This window comes from Microtus pennsylvanicus, chromosome 2 (assembly GCF_037038515.1).
Source record: "Microtus pennsylvanicus isolate mMicPen1 chromosome 2, mMicPen1.hap1, whole genome shotgun sequence".
Lineage (NCBI taxonomy): Eukaryota > Metazoa > Chordata > Mammalia > Rodentia > Cricetidae > Microtus > Microtus pennsylvanicus.
In genome coordinates, this window is record NC_134580.1 from 123,927,672 (window position 1) to 123,944,623 (window position 16,952).

The 16,952-nt window shown below is 37.1% G+C and overlaps 1 protein-coding gene across 1 annotated transcript in view; it reads left to right on the forward strand.

The window, feature by feature from the left end:
- Xrn2 (5'-3' exoribonuclease 2) overlaps positions 1-16,952 on the forward strand; it is a 70,016-nt gene that overhangs the window by 38,114 nt on the left and 14,950 nt on the right. The window contains exons 24-27 of the mRNA XM_075962388.1: positions 314-370; positions 11,851-11,919; positions 12,007-12,138; positions 14,001-14,128. Of these exons, the coding sequence (XP_075818503.1) occupies positions 314-370; positions 11,851-11,919; positions 12,007-12,138; positions 14,001-14,128 (386 nt within the window). The remainder of the gene's footprint in view (positions 1-313; positions 371-11,850; positions 11,920-12,006; positions 12,139-14,000; positions 14,129-16,952) is intronic.

Consider the following 16,952-nt stretch of genomic DNA (forward strand, 5'->3'; position numbering starts at 1 on the left):
AATAAACAGTGCCATCTTATATACTAATGTTGTTAGTGCATTTTAATGATTTTTCAAAAGCCCCACAAGCCGGGCGATGGTGGCGCACGCCTTTAATCCCAGCACTTGGGAGGCAAAGGCAGGCGGATCTCTGTGAGTTCGAGACCAGCCTGGTCTACAAGAGCTAGTTCCAGGACAGGCTCCAAAACCACAGAGAAACCCTGTCTCGAAAAACCAAAAAAAAAAAAAAAAAAAAAAAAAAAAGCCCCACAAATAGTGTAACTTCCCAAAGAGTTTCACTGTGCTTACTGGTGATTCTTCTGTTTTCCTTTAGAACAGTATGTTCCCCTGTGCCCATGTTACGGGACCTGACACAGAACACTTCAGTCAGGTAAGTTTTCTAGAATTTGGAGCATTTGCCCAGAGCACAGTTTCACAATTACAAGTGAGTTTTAACAGATCTCTAATTTACAAGGAAATGGCAGTGTTAATTCACCAGTTCTTTGAGATTGAGAGTCCTTGTGTTGCAGACCTCAGAGCAGAGCCTCTTGACTTTAAATTATGTATATTGTTAAGGTTACTGATTTAACAAGCATGCTTATCTGTTTTCTGGTTTCCCCTGACAACCTCTGATTTTTTCAGGATTAGGGAAAGTGGGAGGTGGAAATAGTCTGTGGGTAGCATGTTATACAGAAGCAGACGAACCTTACCGCCCCCATTGGCTTACACTGGTTCTCTGTTTTTGTAATTATTGTTATAATTGTGGTCCCGCAGAATTAAAAAATAAAAATATTATGTAGTATATTAAGATTAGCTGGAAAATTTATCCCTAACTTCAGCATCTTCTGTTGAGTTCAAAAAAGGGAGGGTGTAGAGTGGGATGTAACTGCTGCAGATAAAGTATACAGTAGCACACAGCTTCTGTGTGCAAACTCTGAGTGCCAGGGTTTATGCTGTTATTATTTTTGGCAGTTTTTAGGCAAGACCAAATCATACACATTTAAGAATTTGGTAAATACATGATAATTCTAAGTCTTTCTCTCTGACCCATTGTTAAAATTGCTCATACTTTCAGGAGATGCTTTAGATTTTACTTAAATTTCTCATTCCAAAATATAATCAGTTTATTTCCTGACTTAAATGGATCTAGTTAGTAGCTAATTGCTGTTCTAGAAGGGCTTATTTTATAAATATATGTTTTGCTGTCTTCTTTATATGTGGTTTGTCCTGATTCTCTTTGTGTTCTTTTGTTGAGGGTGAAGTGCAGACTTTAAAGCCATGCTCCTAAGCCCATTACAAACAAACTGGCTCTACCACATTTAGTGTGGACATTGCATTAACCTGTGGGGTCTCTGCCTCACATTGGTGCTTCAGGCCAGTTAATTGCACCAGTTCTCTATTTGAATTGTCACATTTTTGTTTATACTTTTTGGGTTTTCTGCATTTTTTCAAAGGCTTTACTACCAAGCCCTCTAGAAATGGTTAATTCTACTCAAGTTTCTAATTACGATAGAGAAGTTTGGCTGCAGGAGAGTTATAGATCAGTGGACAAGTCCTGGAGTATTTTTTGAGTGATAGGTGATGAGCTTGTTGGCTCATTGTTTCCAAACCTGAAGGACCCTGTAATGTTTGATGCCTAATGTATCTGCTGTTCTCATTAAGTTTATAGAACAAATCCAAGTTCTTGGTGCATATTCAGCTTTTTGTTGAAACTTCTTCAGATGTGGACTTTTTTTGAGACAATTTTCTAAAAGATTTGTGGTAAATTTGAGCTAATTTTTATTTTACAGTGTAATTTTCAGCATTTTCTCTGAGAGATGATGTTGAGGCCAAGATCCAGGTTTTTGCAAGTGTGTGTGTGTGTGTGTATGTGTGTGTTTGTGTGTGCGCACATGCGCGTGCATGCATGTGCATGTACATAATGTATCCACATTGTATATTCCAACTGTAATTGTTTGATAAATGAAGATCAAAAAAACCTTCTAGTCATTATTTTGACTCTTTTTATACTTTCCTTCAGCCAGCATCTCCTTCCATTCTTGAAATTCTTTGCTCAGATTGATTATTGGTTCCTGTCACATCTGGTCTTACCTCTCAAGTTCATATATAAGCAGATATAACTTGTGACCTCGGAGATCTTTTATTTATTTTTAGTATTGATTTCCTTAGCTATTCAGTGTATTAGTAGCTTAACTTGGATGATCATTTAATTGTCCTCATCTTGGTTTTTTTCCTTCACTATTTTAATTTGTTTGGACATAGTGTTTTTTCTAATAATCCTTGCTAACTCTTGTTGTTTTATCTTTGGCACAGCGACTACACCTTAATCTACTTCTATTTCAGCCTGCAATTGCAACTCTGCAGTTCTCAGCCAGCTTCTCTAGCAGCAGGCTGGCTGCTCAGGCCGCAGCCTGGTGGGAATTCAGTTCCCACAGGCATTGGCCCTGTCGCTGCCGCTAATAGGTAGCTTTAACTGAATTTCTATCATTCTATTTATAAATAAGACTCAAGATTCTAAGGCTGGGGTGAAAACCTGCAAGCTCAGAGAGGCTGAGTTGCAACCAGCTAACCCTCTCTCCTTACTGGCATCTCTGAAAGACCTGGTTTCTTCTGTTCACCAGTCCAGAAAAGGCTCAATTACTCCAACTTCCTGTTTCTCTCTATCTCTTCCAGATACCTTCTGGTGTTCTATGATTACTGTCAACTGGTTGCTAACTCAGCCTCCTGACCCAGGTTAATTTTATGTAGTCAATGTAAATGCAAACTTGGGGCTCACGGTGTGATTGATATCTCCCAACAAGCTCTAAATATATAAATCATGCTATATATGACTTAAATTATAGAAAAGTACAGTTCATCAGCACAATTGCCTCTTCTTTTGGAGGGGCAGGAGGCATTCATACACACTCAACGTGTGCTTTCTAGGCCTGTCATGATTTAGAGCAGTGATTCTTAACCTTCCTAATGCTGTAAACCTGTAATACAGTTCCTCATGTTGTGGTGACCCCCAACCATAAAATTATCTTCATTGCTACTTCATAACTATAATTTTGCCACTGTTATGAATTATAATATGGATATCAGCTATGCCACTTTTGTGAAAGGGTCATTGGCTCTGTGGCCTGAATCTCTGCTTTCTTAAGGTTACCTCCTTGCCATTCTGGCTGTCCTTTCAACATCACTTTGACCTTTTTGCCTTTCTTTTAGTGTTTGAAATGTTCTTTCCTTCTTTATTTGCCTGTCTATGAGCTAACTTCTGTTGCTTTTTTTTCTTGTTTTCTGTTTAAAAAAAGTGTATAATTTGTATAATTTTGTATTAGACATTTTCAGCTATAACATTTTTTTCCTTGAAAAGAGGTGTGTCTTTCAAAGTTACTCTGATCATCTTTGAATAAATGTAGCAAAGATAATTTCATCTCTTCCGGCAGTTTTGTTTTTTTTAATTGGATTGTGTGTAAAACAAATTTTAAATGTTAATGATCACCTCAGTATTTATAAGGCTCACAGCTGGCAGATAGGTAACTGAGAATCAAAGCCTGGAGGAAATGGGATACATACACTCAACAGCAGATCTAATGGTGGAAAACACTTAGGAGGATTTGCATCTAGGACATTGAACTGGTTAACCTCTCTCTCTCTTGATAGAATGTCACAGTTCTACACACTCTTTGTTTTAAAATGTCAAGTATATGAATCCTAAAAACTCCCTGCAAGAACAGTTTGCATTACCATTAATCATAGAGTTTATAGGAAAAGATAGAGTAAAAATGAAGCTTTCTGTGTGGAGTTTTCTCCTTGCTTTGAGATGCATGCTACCATTCTCAAACAGTGTTGGAACAACATTTGAATAATTCTTTTTTATTTTAAAATTTGTTATTAGGCACGCAGGTACATTTGCACAATACACACACACACACACACATCACATGTGACTATCAGAGAATGACTTTGAGGAGTTGGTTCTTCCACCTTTTTGTGGGTTCTAGAGATGAAACTGGGTTGTCAGGTTTGTGCATTAAGGGCCTTTACCCTCTGTAGCATCTTGACAGCACCTCAAATCTTGAAATGAACTAAGTCAGATGTTGAGTCAACATGTTACATCTGTTTGAAAAAAGCAGGTGAAAATATTCTCAGGTGCACAGTTGTATGGAATAAAGTAAATCTGCTGGTCTCAGCAAAACATCCTTTTGAATTTATAGGCTGGGCTGGCTTAGGAGCTTTCATTTAACGTTTGGGGGCAAGTACTCTACCACAGAGCTATAGTCCTTTTGCCATAGCCATTCTGTTGTTGACTTTCCTCTTTCTTGGACTTTCATGAGGGGCAGGGTGGGTTCTCTCCTGTCTTAAGTATTGGGGCTTCTTTCCCAGATAAATTCTACCTACACACTAGTTCCTGTTTCTGGTTGTAGAGATTGGGATTGGCCATCTGTATGTTCCTCTTCAGTGCTTTACCTGAGTTTTTACAAGATAATAAACCTGAGAGAAGTGAAGGGACAGGAAATGTGTGGACCCATATCAAAGATTATCCTTAGCCAGAGATATCTCAGCAGGTAAAGGTGCTTGCTGCCAAACCTAGCAGCCTGAGTTCAGTCTCTGAAGTGAACATAGTGGAAATAGAGAACCAGGTGACTCCTACAAGCTGTCTCTGACCTTGTGCCATGGCATGTGTGTCCCACTGCACAAATAGATTGATAAGTAGGTAGGTAGATAGAATGTTTTTTTAAAAGGTTTTTGAACTTTAATAGATTTTTTTCCCCCACTTTGGATCTTTGCCTGTTGGGTTTTGCTTTAGGGAGTAAGTTTGTGCTGTGGCTGATGTTACAACATTGGAAAGTACATGTCTATATACATTTTTAGTTAATATTTAAAATTTTAAAAGTCTTTATCTTTATTATTTTCTCAGATATACAGTGAAAAAAGGAATGATTTAGTCTTTAAGATTATAAGTAATATCTTTGTCTCCTGAACTACTATGTCCAAATTTATTTTTAGATACTTTTCTTTCTTTAAATGATTTGCATAATACCTTAAGTATAAAAATTATTGTTCTGGTATGGTTCTGAGGGAAACTTTGGGAATTAGTTTCCCTATTGACTTAAACTTTTGCCCCTTTCAGAGAATGAGCATGGAAAATGAAAATATTTAACAGTTAAAGGAATAGTCCATGAAATAAATTGCAAATATAGGTGAATGAGTATATTTGTTTTCCCAAATGTTAGTTCCAGCTCTTCTTAAATCTCTTTATTGTTACCTAGGCATGCTAGTACATGCCATCATTCCCAGCACTCAGGAGGCAGAGGCATGCAGATCTCTGAGGCCAGCCTGGTCTACAGAGCCAGAGGAGATTATCTTTGGCACCCTGAGACTAGTTTCTCTTCCTGGGAGCTTGTTATTTTGCTGATCTTGTTCACTTTCTTAGTTTCAGATCATTCTGTGTGTGACTTGCTGGAGATCATCCTTTCACTCTGTCATCTGAACTTGAACGTACCCATTGAACGCTCTTGCCTAAATTGTCCGTTCTTTCTCCACAGGAGAATAGACTTGAGAATTTAAGGCATTCGTTGTATTCAACAGTAGAACAGTACTAGCTCTGTGTCTTCCTTGGGAGAATTTAGTAAGTAATTAGATCATTTTTATAGGGTTTACATTTCTCCCAGATTCCTATTGTGAGAAGGGCTGCTTCATTTAAATTGAGTTTTTCTTTGGTCTTGGGAAGAAGACCATTCTTTTGTTCCTTTTAAAAATCTCTCTTTGGTTTTTTAACATAAGGTTTCTCTGTGTAGCCCTGGCTGTCCTGGAGCTCACTCTGTAGACTAGGCTGGCCTTGAAAAGAGGTCCACTTGCCTATGCCTCCCAAGTGCTGGGGTTAAAGGTGTGTGCCACCACCGTCCAGCTAATGGTTCCATTTCTTGAGCCTTTTATGTATCCTTGCATGAATTTTTTTTTGTCAGTATCGTAATTTTCATAGATGTCTTTTACCTCTTAGTTTAATTTATTCCTAGTAGTTTTCTCCCTTTAAAAGGTTGAATATGAGAGTGAGACTGCCTCTAAAAATGTGTTTTTATGTGTGTGTGTGCTTGAATGTTTGTATGTGCTCCATGTTTGTGCAAGATCCCCTGGAACTAAAGTTACAAGTGGTTGTGAACTGCCTAGTGTGGGCAGTGGTCCTCTGCAAGAGCAACAAGTGCCTTTAATTGCTGAGCCATTTCTTTAGCCCCATGAAACTGCTTTTTAAAAATTAGCTTTTTAGCCAGTTGGTTATTAGTGAGGTAAAATGCTTTTCTCTCTCTGTGTGTCACTCTCCCTGTGTATTGATTTTTATATCGTGTAATTTTACTAAATTTATCAATTGCATTGGGTTTAGTAGTCTTCAGGGGATTCTGTAAATAAGAGCATATAACCTGACAGCAGTAAGTTGGCTTGTTCGATCTTTTGTTCCACTTTGGATGTCCTTTTTCTCTTCGCCTTACTTAATTACCCTGGCAAAATTATGTTAGATAGGAATGGTGAGCATAGGACCCTTATATTGTTTCATATATCAAAGGAAACAGTTTAAACCTTTTCCCATTAAAGCTTAAGATCATTTTTGCTTTTTCATATATAGCCTTTGTTATATCGACACATTTTCCTTTCATGCCTAACTTATTGAGGGTTTTTTCAAGAAAGACTGTTGGAGTTTTGCGGGGCGGTGGTGATGCACACATTTAATCCCAGCACTTGAGAAGAAGAGACAGGCAGATCTCTGTGAGTTCAAGTTCAGACTGGTCTACAAAGCAAGTTCCAGGATAGCCAAAACTGTTACACAGAGAAACCCTGTATCAAAAAGAACAACAACAAAAACAAATGTTTGTAGGTGTAAGTATGTGAATCTACAAAAGCCCAAATAAAAGGATAGCAAAGATTTATTAGGGAACACTCATGAATAATGACAATGTGGAAAGCTTATAACTTATATTAGCCCATTATTATCAGTGTTAGCCACATGGCTCAGTACCTTTTTCAGCAGCGTAGTTACGGCTTGCAGAGGGAGCTTTCCTCTTCCCTGAATTCTCCTGTCCTCATTGACCTGCCTCTACTTCCTGTCGGGTTGTCCCACCTGTACTTCCTGCCTGGCTACTGGCCAATCAGCGTTTATTTAAAACATAATCGACAGAATATAGACAATTGTCCCACATCACTTCCTCCTTCCCCCCCTTTAAAAAAAAAACAGAACATTTATAGTTCATTTTTTGGGAATGTGGGCATAGTTTTCCAGGTTACTTCCTGCTGGTTAGGGGCACTGATAATCTTATGGGGACCTAAAGAAAATTTAGAATTATGACCAAGTCCTGACTGGAATATCCTATGAGTCTTGATCATCTCAGGCAGCAGTCTTGAACCAGTTCTGTATGTAGAACTCAGATGTCTGGGCCATCTGTTTCTACCAGAGATTTCTCAGGTAGTCTTCCTTGATCAAACCTGATTTTTCTTAACTCAGAATGAATCCATGGCCTCTCATTTGCTGTAGAAACAAAAGCAAAATCTCTTCTCCAAAGTAGCATATCTTTTGACTTCAATTCTGAAGTCAAGGTGCTTTCACAATACCTATCTGGATTAATTCAGCAATATTTATAAGCAAATATCTTTTAGCAGCTATTGCTCCTTCCTCAGCATTCAAACAATTCAAAGAGAGTATAATAACATACAGTATCAAGATTCTCTGTGTATTTTTCATCTTTATGTGACTTTATTTTAACCTCTATTTCTTTTATTTTTATTTTTAATTTTTGGCTTGTTGAGACAGGTTCTCTCTATCTTTGGTTGTCCTGAAACTCACTGAAGACCAGGCTGTCCTTGAACTCACAGAGATCCACCTGCCTCTGCCTCCAAATAGCCTATACAGCTTACAGACTAGAACTTTACATAAAAGTAATCTTTATACAGATGTGCAGCATGAGGACAATGATATCAAAATTGTAATGTATATAAAAAATATCCTGATCAGAGGTAGAAATATATAGTGCAATATGACAAAATATCCTTAAATTCTGTCAATATATAAAGTGTCTTAAGCATATATAGAAACATACATACATACTATATGACAAAAATAGTGTTACATTTGTGTGCAAAACATTGTAAATAAAATAGAATCATGCATAATCTGACAAATATAATTTAAAATTTATATCAATATACAAATTATCTTAGAAATGCAAAATAATTTTACTCAACAATATACAAGAATCTATATCATTGTAAATTGTCTATAATTAATAGTTGCTAAAATAGTTTACGAGTAGTCACACTAATCGATCTTATTATCCTATCCTATCTATACTCCCTTTTTTCTATACCAAAGGAGATTCCTGAGTCTAACTATTATTATTATGCTCCCAATCCTGTAATAACTTATAATCAACCATGAGAAAAACCAAAACCGTCCGTCCCAACTGTTTAGAGATGGGGCTTTGTTTTCTTAGAATTCACTTCCAGCTGTCTGGGGGGATATCTCTATGTGATCCTGTTAAAAAAAAAAGCAAACTAACTAAAACAATGGTTAAGCCAGTCTCTGAGTAGCAGTTAAAGCTTATCTGAAGTTCTGGCTAGATTGTTGTAAGAAGGTAGACTGTCTCAGCTAGCCAATTTGGAATTGTACTTTGATTTTTGGTTTTCTGTCCCACAGCAAGTGACTCTTCTGAAACTCTTGAATTACATTACTTCCACTTTAATTACATCTATTTCCAATACATTAATGTAATGCTGCTTTGGTTACTTTTCTCATTGCTGTGACAGGGTCAGTGAAACAGCTTAAGAGGATAAATTATTTTGGCTTACAACTTTAAATGGTTTGGGTCATAGTTGTTTGGTCTTAAAAACTTGGGCAGAGCACATGGGAGAGAGTTCGTTTACTTCATAACTAACCAGGAAACAGAATGTGGCAGAAAGTGGCCATAAATAATATACTCCACAAGGACTTCCTCCCCAGTAACCTACTTCCTCCAGGTGAGTCATCTCCTGGTTTTTACAACCTTCACAAAAGGTGTTACTAAGGAGTGACCAACATTCAAATCATGAGTGTGGGGAGGACATTATATATTCAAACCATATACCAAAGGCATTGATTTTACTGACTTGTGAAAATCCCATTACATCTCTGGGATAAATCCTACTTAATCTTGGTGTTTGATCTTTTTGATGTCTTATTCAGTTCAGTTTGACAGGGTTTTGTTGGCAATTTTTACATACATATTCATCAGAAATATTGGTCTGTATATTTCTTTTTTGGTTATTATGCCCTTTGTGTGGTTTGGTATCTGGACACAGTCTGTTTTTTCAGTCTTTCGGAATAGTCTGAGAAAGACAGTTTTTAATCAAGTGTTGTATAGATTTCAGCAATATTTTGGGTTTTTTTGTTTTGTTGTTTTGTTTTGTTTGAGACAGGGTTTCTTTGTAGTTTTGAAGCCTATCCTGGAACTAGCTCTTGTAGACCAGGTTGGCCTCAAACTCACAGAGATCTGCCTATTTCTGCCTCCCGAGTGCTGGGATTAAAGGCCTGTACCACCACCACCAGGCAAAATTTCAGCAATATTTTTTTTCTGCCATTCCATAACTAGTCTTACTGTATCTCAGACTTCAGCCCCTTGAGTGTTTTCCTTGGTTCCCAATTGAAAGAATTTCCTTGTTCCTCTCCCCCATTCATGCATACCTTTGTTTATGAAAGGCAAGGGTACACAGCTTTTATTTGGCATCTTTTAATGACATCTTTTTGCATATCTACTCTCTTGTTTATAAAACAATTAAGGCAGAGAAATCTCATCTCATAAAACTAAAAAACAAAGAAACAAAAACTGTGAAACATTCTTTATTTCTGATTTTAGAAGGGGAGACAGACTTGGTACCTAATCACTCTGTGTGTGCAGGCTGCCACCCTGAATGTGTGTGTAATGGGCAGCCTAGAATATTGGAATCTACTGAATGAAACAAGATAGCTGCTATGAGGCAGAGAGTACTTGAAAACATCTACAACAGGTGTCCTTTCTTGGTATTTTCAAAGTCCCAGTGACCCCAAATACATAATTTCTGTGTTCATTGCAATACTCTGAAACATTTCATTGCTATTCCTGTTTTGCCCTTTCTTTCACATTGCCCAGCAAGGAACACTAGGGATAAAGGTGATTGTTGCAAGTAAAAAGTGAGATGTAAGAAGAACCAACTGACTAATTGAAGTATTGTTCAGTGGTTCCATGTGCTCATGGTAATTTTTATTTTAAATGTGACTTGTGAACCTAAAATATACAGTTAAATCTTGCTATAGTAAATTTTTCTGTATAATACATGGACCCTAATTGTAAAAACGGTAATATTGAACAAGAAAGAAAATTATTAGCTGCCCCAAAATGTCAACTTTTTTCTTTTTTTGTTTTCTTTCTTGGAGACAAGGTTTCTCTGTATAACAGTTCTGCCTGTCCTGGAACTCACTTTATGGACTAGACTGGACTTGAACTCAGAGATCTTCCTGCCTCCGCCTCCCAAGGGCTGGGCTTAAAGGTGTGTGCCACCACCACCACCTGGCAAAAGGCTTTAACTGACTATAAAAATTAATTGTAATTATAAGAGTAATTTAGAAAATATTAAAAAGATAGGATTGACAAGGAGATAATGATTACACAAAGAAAGTAACAGTTACTGAAATGTATCTTTGGTCTACTGTGTATATACTTTACACATGTTATTTTTTTGTTACTAAATTCTTTTATTTGTCTCCTGAGGATTTCATTTTTTGGATGAATCTTGGTTTCTTTAACAAGTTGTACTATTACTCACACATTCAGATTATAACATACAACATGGTGAATAAGGATGTCATAAGCATTCTTGAGTATAAGCCTGATGCATAACTAAACTAGAATGGTTGTTCCTGAGTCAGAAGGAAGACTCGGACATAGACTTAACAATTTAGGGGCTTGATACATATACACCTGCCACCACCAAAAAGAGAAAATTTGAAGAGCTACTCAGTATATCTTTAGTTGTTAACCAAGATTTTACTAAGGAAGGGTGTGTGATTCCAGCTATGATATTTAGTTAAGCTCTTAATGTTTGTCGCCCCCTGTCCCCAGAAGTTGTTGTCTTAGTTAGGATTTTTATTACTGCATTGAAACACCATGATGAAGAAACTTGGGGAGGAAAGGGTTTATTTAGCTTATACTTCCATATCATTGTTCATCATCAGAGGAAGTCAGGAAAAGAATTTAAAAAGGGCAAGATGCAGAGACCATGGAGGATTGCTGCTTTTGGCTTGCTCCTTGTGGCTTGCTCAGCCTGCTTTCTTACAGAACCCAAGACCACCAGCTCAATGGTGACACCACCTGCAGTGGGCTGGGTCCTCCCCCATCAATCCCTAATTAAGAAAATTACTTAACAGGCATGCCTGCAACTTGATTTATGGAGGCATTTTCTTAATTGAAGTCCCTCCTCTCAGGTGTCAAGCTTGTGTCAAGTTGGCATAAAACTAGCCAGCACAGTTGATGAGCTATTTGTGTATACATTTTATTTTTAGATATTGTTATAAACTTCCTCTGCTTCTCCGGTATTGTACTGGAACTTCTCAAGATTTGGGATAATGTATATTATTTTTCTATAGTCATTTACAGATCTAGAACCTGGCTCTTTCTATAGAGAGTTACCTGAAGACAATATATTAGAGATAAGAGGTAGTTTGGTAAGAGAGATATTTAACCATTTGACAATAGCAGTATTCTAAGATAATAATGTGGGTAGTTTTGAATTTTAGTAACTCTGTTTAGACATTAAAAAAATCTTTGTTTACTTGATAATTAAAACCAATGACATAATCAAATAATTAAAGTTTTTGTTGTTCTCTTTCAGTATTAATTTTAAAGATCCACAGTTTGCTGAAGATTATGTTTTTAAAGCTGTAATGCTTCCAGGAGCGAGGTAACAATAGTAAACTACTTACCTACATGTGTGCTTTGTGATAACGTCCATCCCTGTAGCCTAAATAGTGTATTTTCAAATGATCAGGAAGCCAGCAGCAGTTTTGAAACCTGGTGACTGGGAAAAATCCAGCAATGGGCGGCAGTGGAAACCCCAGCTTGGCTTTAATCGGGACCGGCGGCCTGTTCACCTGGACCAGGCAGCTTTTAGAACTTTAGGGTGAGTTTTATGATTCCTGTTGGTATATTATATTTTTTGAGTCATTCCATAAACAAGTTAATATTTCTACCACAAATATTTAAGAGACTAATCAGTACAACTACTTTGTATCTATGTTAGTGATTTTCTGTCTGATCTGGAACTCACTATGTAGACCAAACTGACCTCAAACTCAGAGCTCCACCTGCCCCTCCCTTCAGAGTACTGGGGATTAACTTTTCTTTTTTTTAGATGTTCACATCTATATTTCTATATATGTTGCTTTATTTATTGCATGAAGAGTCTATTCTCTTTGTAGGTTTTTTCTAGTTTTCTAGCAGACACAGGAATGAAATATTGCCTTTAATGTCAGTAAGGTTTGAATTTGTTATGCGTCACTACAACAGAGTATCTTTATGAATATTAACTAATATATTAGTCAACAGAGACACCAGGCTCTTAATTTTATTTCCCTTTGCTTGAAAAGTGGTCTCTCATTGTTGTTTGAATTGGCATTTCCATGCCCGCTAAGTAATGTTTATTTGATCATCTGTATTTCCTTTATAAATTTGGGTTTTTTATCTTTTACCCTTATTTGCTGTTGGATTGTCTTTTTCCTAGTGATAGAAGAAACTATTTACATTTAGAGAACATTGAAACAATGATAGTTAGGTCTGCGATAAAAAGAACTATGATAGCCTGGTGGTGGAACATGCCTTTAATCCCAGAATTTAGGAGGCAGAGGCAGGGGGATCTCTGTAAGTTCGAGGACAACCTGGTCTACATGAGTTTCAGGACAGGCAGAGCTACACAGAGAAACCTTGTCATGAAAAGAATTAAAAAAAATATATATCAGAGCAGTGATGGGCAAGATCATAAGTTGGAAGCCAATCTGGGCTACAAAGTGAGACCCTATGTCAGAAAAAGCAGCTTGTTAGAGGAAATGTTAATGACTCATTGTTCAGGAAATAAAACTATAACTCATTAATAAATTTTGATATTAATGAGACAACTAAAGCAAAACAGTGTCTTAGAGGTTAAGCGTAAAACTCAGTCTCTTTGACGTTTCTTCCTGTATTTATAAAAGTTATTATACTACTCTGCATCTAAGGGTAAAGTAGACAATAATTGTGCCTACCTTATGAAATGAAATAGTTTCAACACTGTAAATGTCAGCGGATACTGTCACTGTTTGGAAAGTTTTTCTTCTTAAGAATAAAAGAAACAACTTTAATAGACTCAGTAACATTTGCTTAGTTTTTAGTCTTTTAGAAAGCAACATTGAAGTGCATCTAGGTAGAGTTCCTAGTTTCAAAGACAGTATTTTATGTAAGTTCTTATTATTTGGAACTTACCTTGAGAAAATAGTTTCAAAGGAGCATAGCTGTATCCCTAAATATGTCTTACTCATCAAAACCTATAATATTAGCACTAAATGAGAGAAAAGTTTTAGTAACTTAGGGAAATAGCCTATAGATGGCATGTTCATAATTAGGAGTAAAGAAAGACGCAGGGCAGTGTTTGATTTGATAAATTAAAATAGCAGAATATAGAATAATAATTAGTAGTGACAGCAACAAGATTAGTAGTGACAGCAACCGAATAGATCCTTGAGGGAAAAAGCTTACATATACAGAAAAAACGATTTGTTGCCTTTTGCATAAGTAATTAGATGTTTAGAGGATTATGACCATCGATATGGCAGATGAGCATTTGCTATCACTATTATGTTTACAGTTTTCAACATTAATTATGAACCTTTTATTATATGAATCAGGTCTAAAAGAGGCAACAACTAGTATTTGATCTGTCAGCTTAATGTATTAATATATATTTGTATATAGCTCTCAATATCTTTTCTTATGTGAGGATCTCTTTTACAGACATGTTATGCCAAGAAGCTCGGGGACTGGTGTTTACAACAACAATGCACCACCACCTGCAGCTTACCAGGGCAGCTTACACAGGCCACTGTTGAGAGGGCAAGCTCAGATTCCAAAACTTATGTCAAGTAAGTTTTTACTGATTGGTTATTTTATATTCTAAATGAAATATGAGCAAAGGCTGCTTTTCATCCTCATTACCAAAAAGATTGGTTGCTTCGCTGGAGAAGTAGAATTAAGCAATTCTAGAAGAGTTGTAAGAGAACACTTAATGAGAAATCTTCCAAATAGTTTCTCTCTTGTTTATATCTAGCTAATTAAGGCGAACTGAATTTCTTCCTTTTCTTTCTTTATAAATCTATTTCTGAGTTAACTACACAGAAAGAGGTATATGTAGTTGATGGGTTTCTATCTGTTAATTCAAATATTTGAAGAGTTGAAATTGTAATCATTTAGATGTTAAAGGATAAAAGTATTCCTATCTTGGCCCAAATTGTATGTTAGTTCTACCTAACATGAAGCCAGGCATTGCTTTAGTTGGTAATACCTCTCATCTGAGAGAACCTTGACCTTTCTTTCTTTCTTTCACTTCTCAAAACTTGTTAGAGACAGTTTATAAGTCAACTTCAAAAGAATATAGTATTTTGATTGCCATAGTAATGTTAGAAAACTTAGGTTTCCCATTGATTTTAATTTTATTCCCATTTAAAATGTTATTTTTGAGCCCATGGCTGTGCTCACTCACCATGAAAATACAGATCAGGCTACTATCTTCATACAGCCTTTACTCTTCTATTCCTGGTTTTCTGGTTGATATCCAGCCAGGCAAGGGTAGCAGTGGGGAGACTGTAGTAGAAAGCACTTGTTTGTTTCTGCCGCCCAGCCCCAAAATAACCACAAAGAAACTTTATTATTTAAATCACTGCTTGGCCCATTAGCTCTGGCTTCTTATTGGCTAACTCTTACATCTAAATTTAACCCATTTCTAATAATCTATATATTGCCATATGGCTGTGGCTTACCAGGTAAAGTTCCCTCCGACTCTGGTAGGACTGCATGGCTTCTCTCTGACTCCGCCCTTCTTTCTCCCAGCATTCAGTCCTGCCTACCTCTGTTCTACCCTATCAGGCCAAGTCAATTTCTTTATTAACCAATGGTATTCACAGCATACAGAGGGGAATCCCACATCAGGGGACGACAGTTTGGCTTTGGCAAGAGGTTAGCATTTGTTAAGTCAGAGGTGCAATAACACTTACAATCTATTTTTTGAATGTTTGTAATCTTTTTACGAAAATTTGATTTCAAAAGAAGGATGGGAGCAGGGAATATGACTCAACAATAGATCTTTGTCTTGCTTGTCAGGGTCCTGTGTTTGATCTCTGCTACCATATGTAATAAAAAGAAAGAGTGCTGTTTTAGTGCAGAGAACTCAGAAGTCTTTAAGCTTCTCTCCCTCTCTCATATCAATTGTTTTGTTGTTTTTTGTTGTCTTTGAGATAAGATTTTGTGTTTGCCATAGCCCTGGTTGGTCTCAGACTTTAGAAATTTTACCTTTTTTTTGGGGGGGGGGGTTGAGACAGGGTTTCTCTGGAACTAGCTCTTGTAGACCAGGCTGGCCTCGAACTCACAGAGATCCACCTGCCTCTGCCTCCTGGGTGCTGGGATTAAAGGCGTGTGCCACCACTGCCTGGCTTAGACTTCAGAAATTCTTTTGCTTAGTCTTCTGAGTGTGGGACAACAGGCTCAATCTGTCACAACAGATTTAAGCCATCCTTTCTTGATCCAAATTCTATCCCAGTACTTTATGTCATACAATCAGACATTGCTTTAGGTGGGTATGCTAAATAGGTATTAAAGTGCCAGGTAAAGTTGGAGATTGTTAGGATGTGTCTGTGCTTATCATAGTCTTAATGCCAGTTGATTTACAAACCATTTCTAACTTGAAGCACAGATTTTTCCGGACATAGTCCCTAAGAAGAAATGAGTTCTGAAGGTCTCATTCTCTCAGGGCCCACTTGTTATCAGGTATGCTATCTGATGCTCTGCTTTGCTGTGTTGTATAACTTAATGAAATCGAATACAACATCATAGCTCACTGTCAGGGAAACTTTGTATTGCAACAGTTTTCTTTTTTCAAGATTTACTTTTATTTATGTGTCTTGTATGTGTTTGTGTACATACCACATGTGTATGTATGCCACATGTATGCCAGTGGAGAAGGCATAGATTCCCCTGGAGCTGGAATTAACAGGTAGTTGTGAGTGTTGGGAATGAGTACTCTTGACTGCTGCCATCTCGCCAGTGTCTTATTCTTTTTTTTGGGGGGGGGGGGGGTAGTGCAGAAGGGTGCAGAGTTTTAGTAAGTTCACTGGGAATCTATGTAGTGCAATAGCTGAATATCTACTTTGCTTCTAATATCTAGCAGATGACATTTCTGAGTGTTTCCTTCCCTGTCTTTGTTCTTAATGCCTGCTGTGTGCAATGGAGCAGTCTAATCAGTTTGAAAGAACTCTACAGCCTGAGATTTTGGTGGGAAATAGTAAGTGCATGACCAGATCATTTTCAAAGCCAGTTCTTTACTGACACTTTCCTTTTCAGTTCTCTTTTTCTTATGGCTCTTAACCATTTATTTCTGTCCATAATTGAACCACATAAGAAAAAGAATTGATGCTGGGTAGTGGTGGCACAAGCCTTTAATCCCAGCATTTGGGAGGCAGAGGCAGATGGATCTCAGTGAGTTCCAGGACACAGAGAAACCCTGTCTTGAAAAACCAACACCACCCCCCGCCCCCAAGAAAAAGGAATTGAGAGGCCAAAATGCTAGAGCCAATGTAATTAATCTTAGTTTAGCTACTGTTTATTAAGATGATAGTTATCAGGAATTCTTACATACTGCATGTATATACTTCTATACTTCATGGGATGAAACAAGCTTGCACTGCAAAGGGAGAA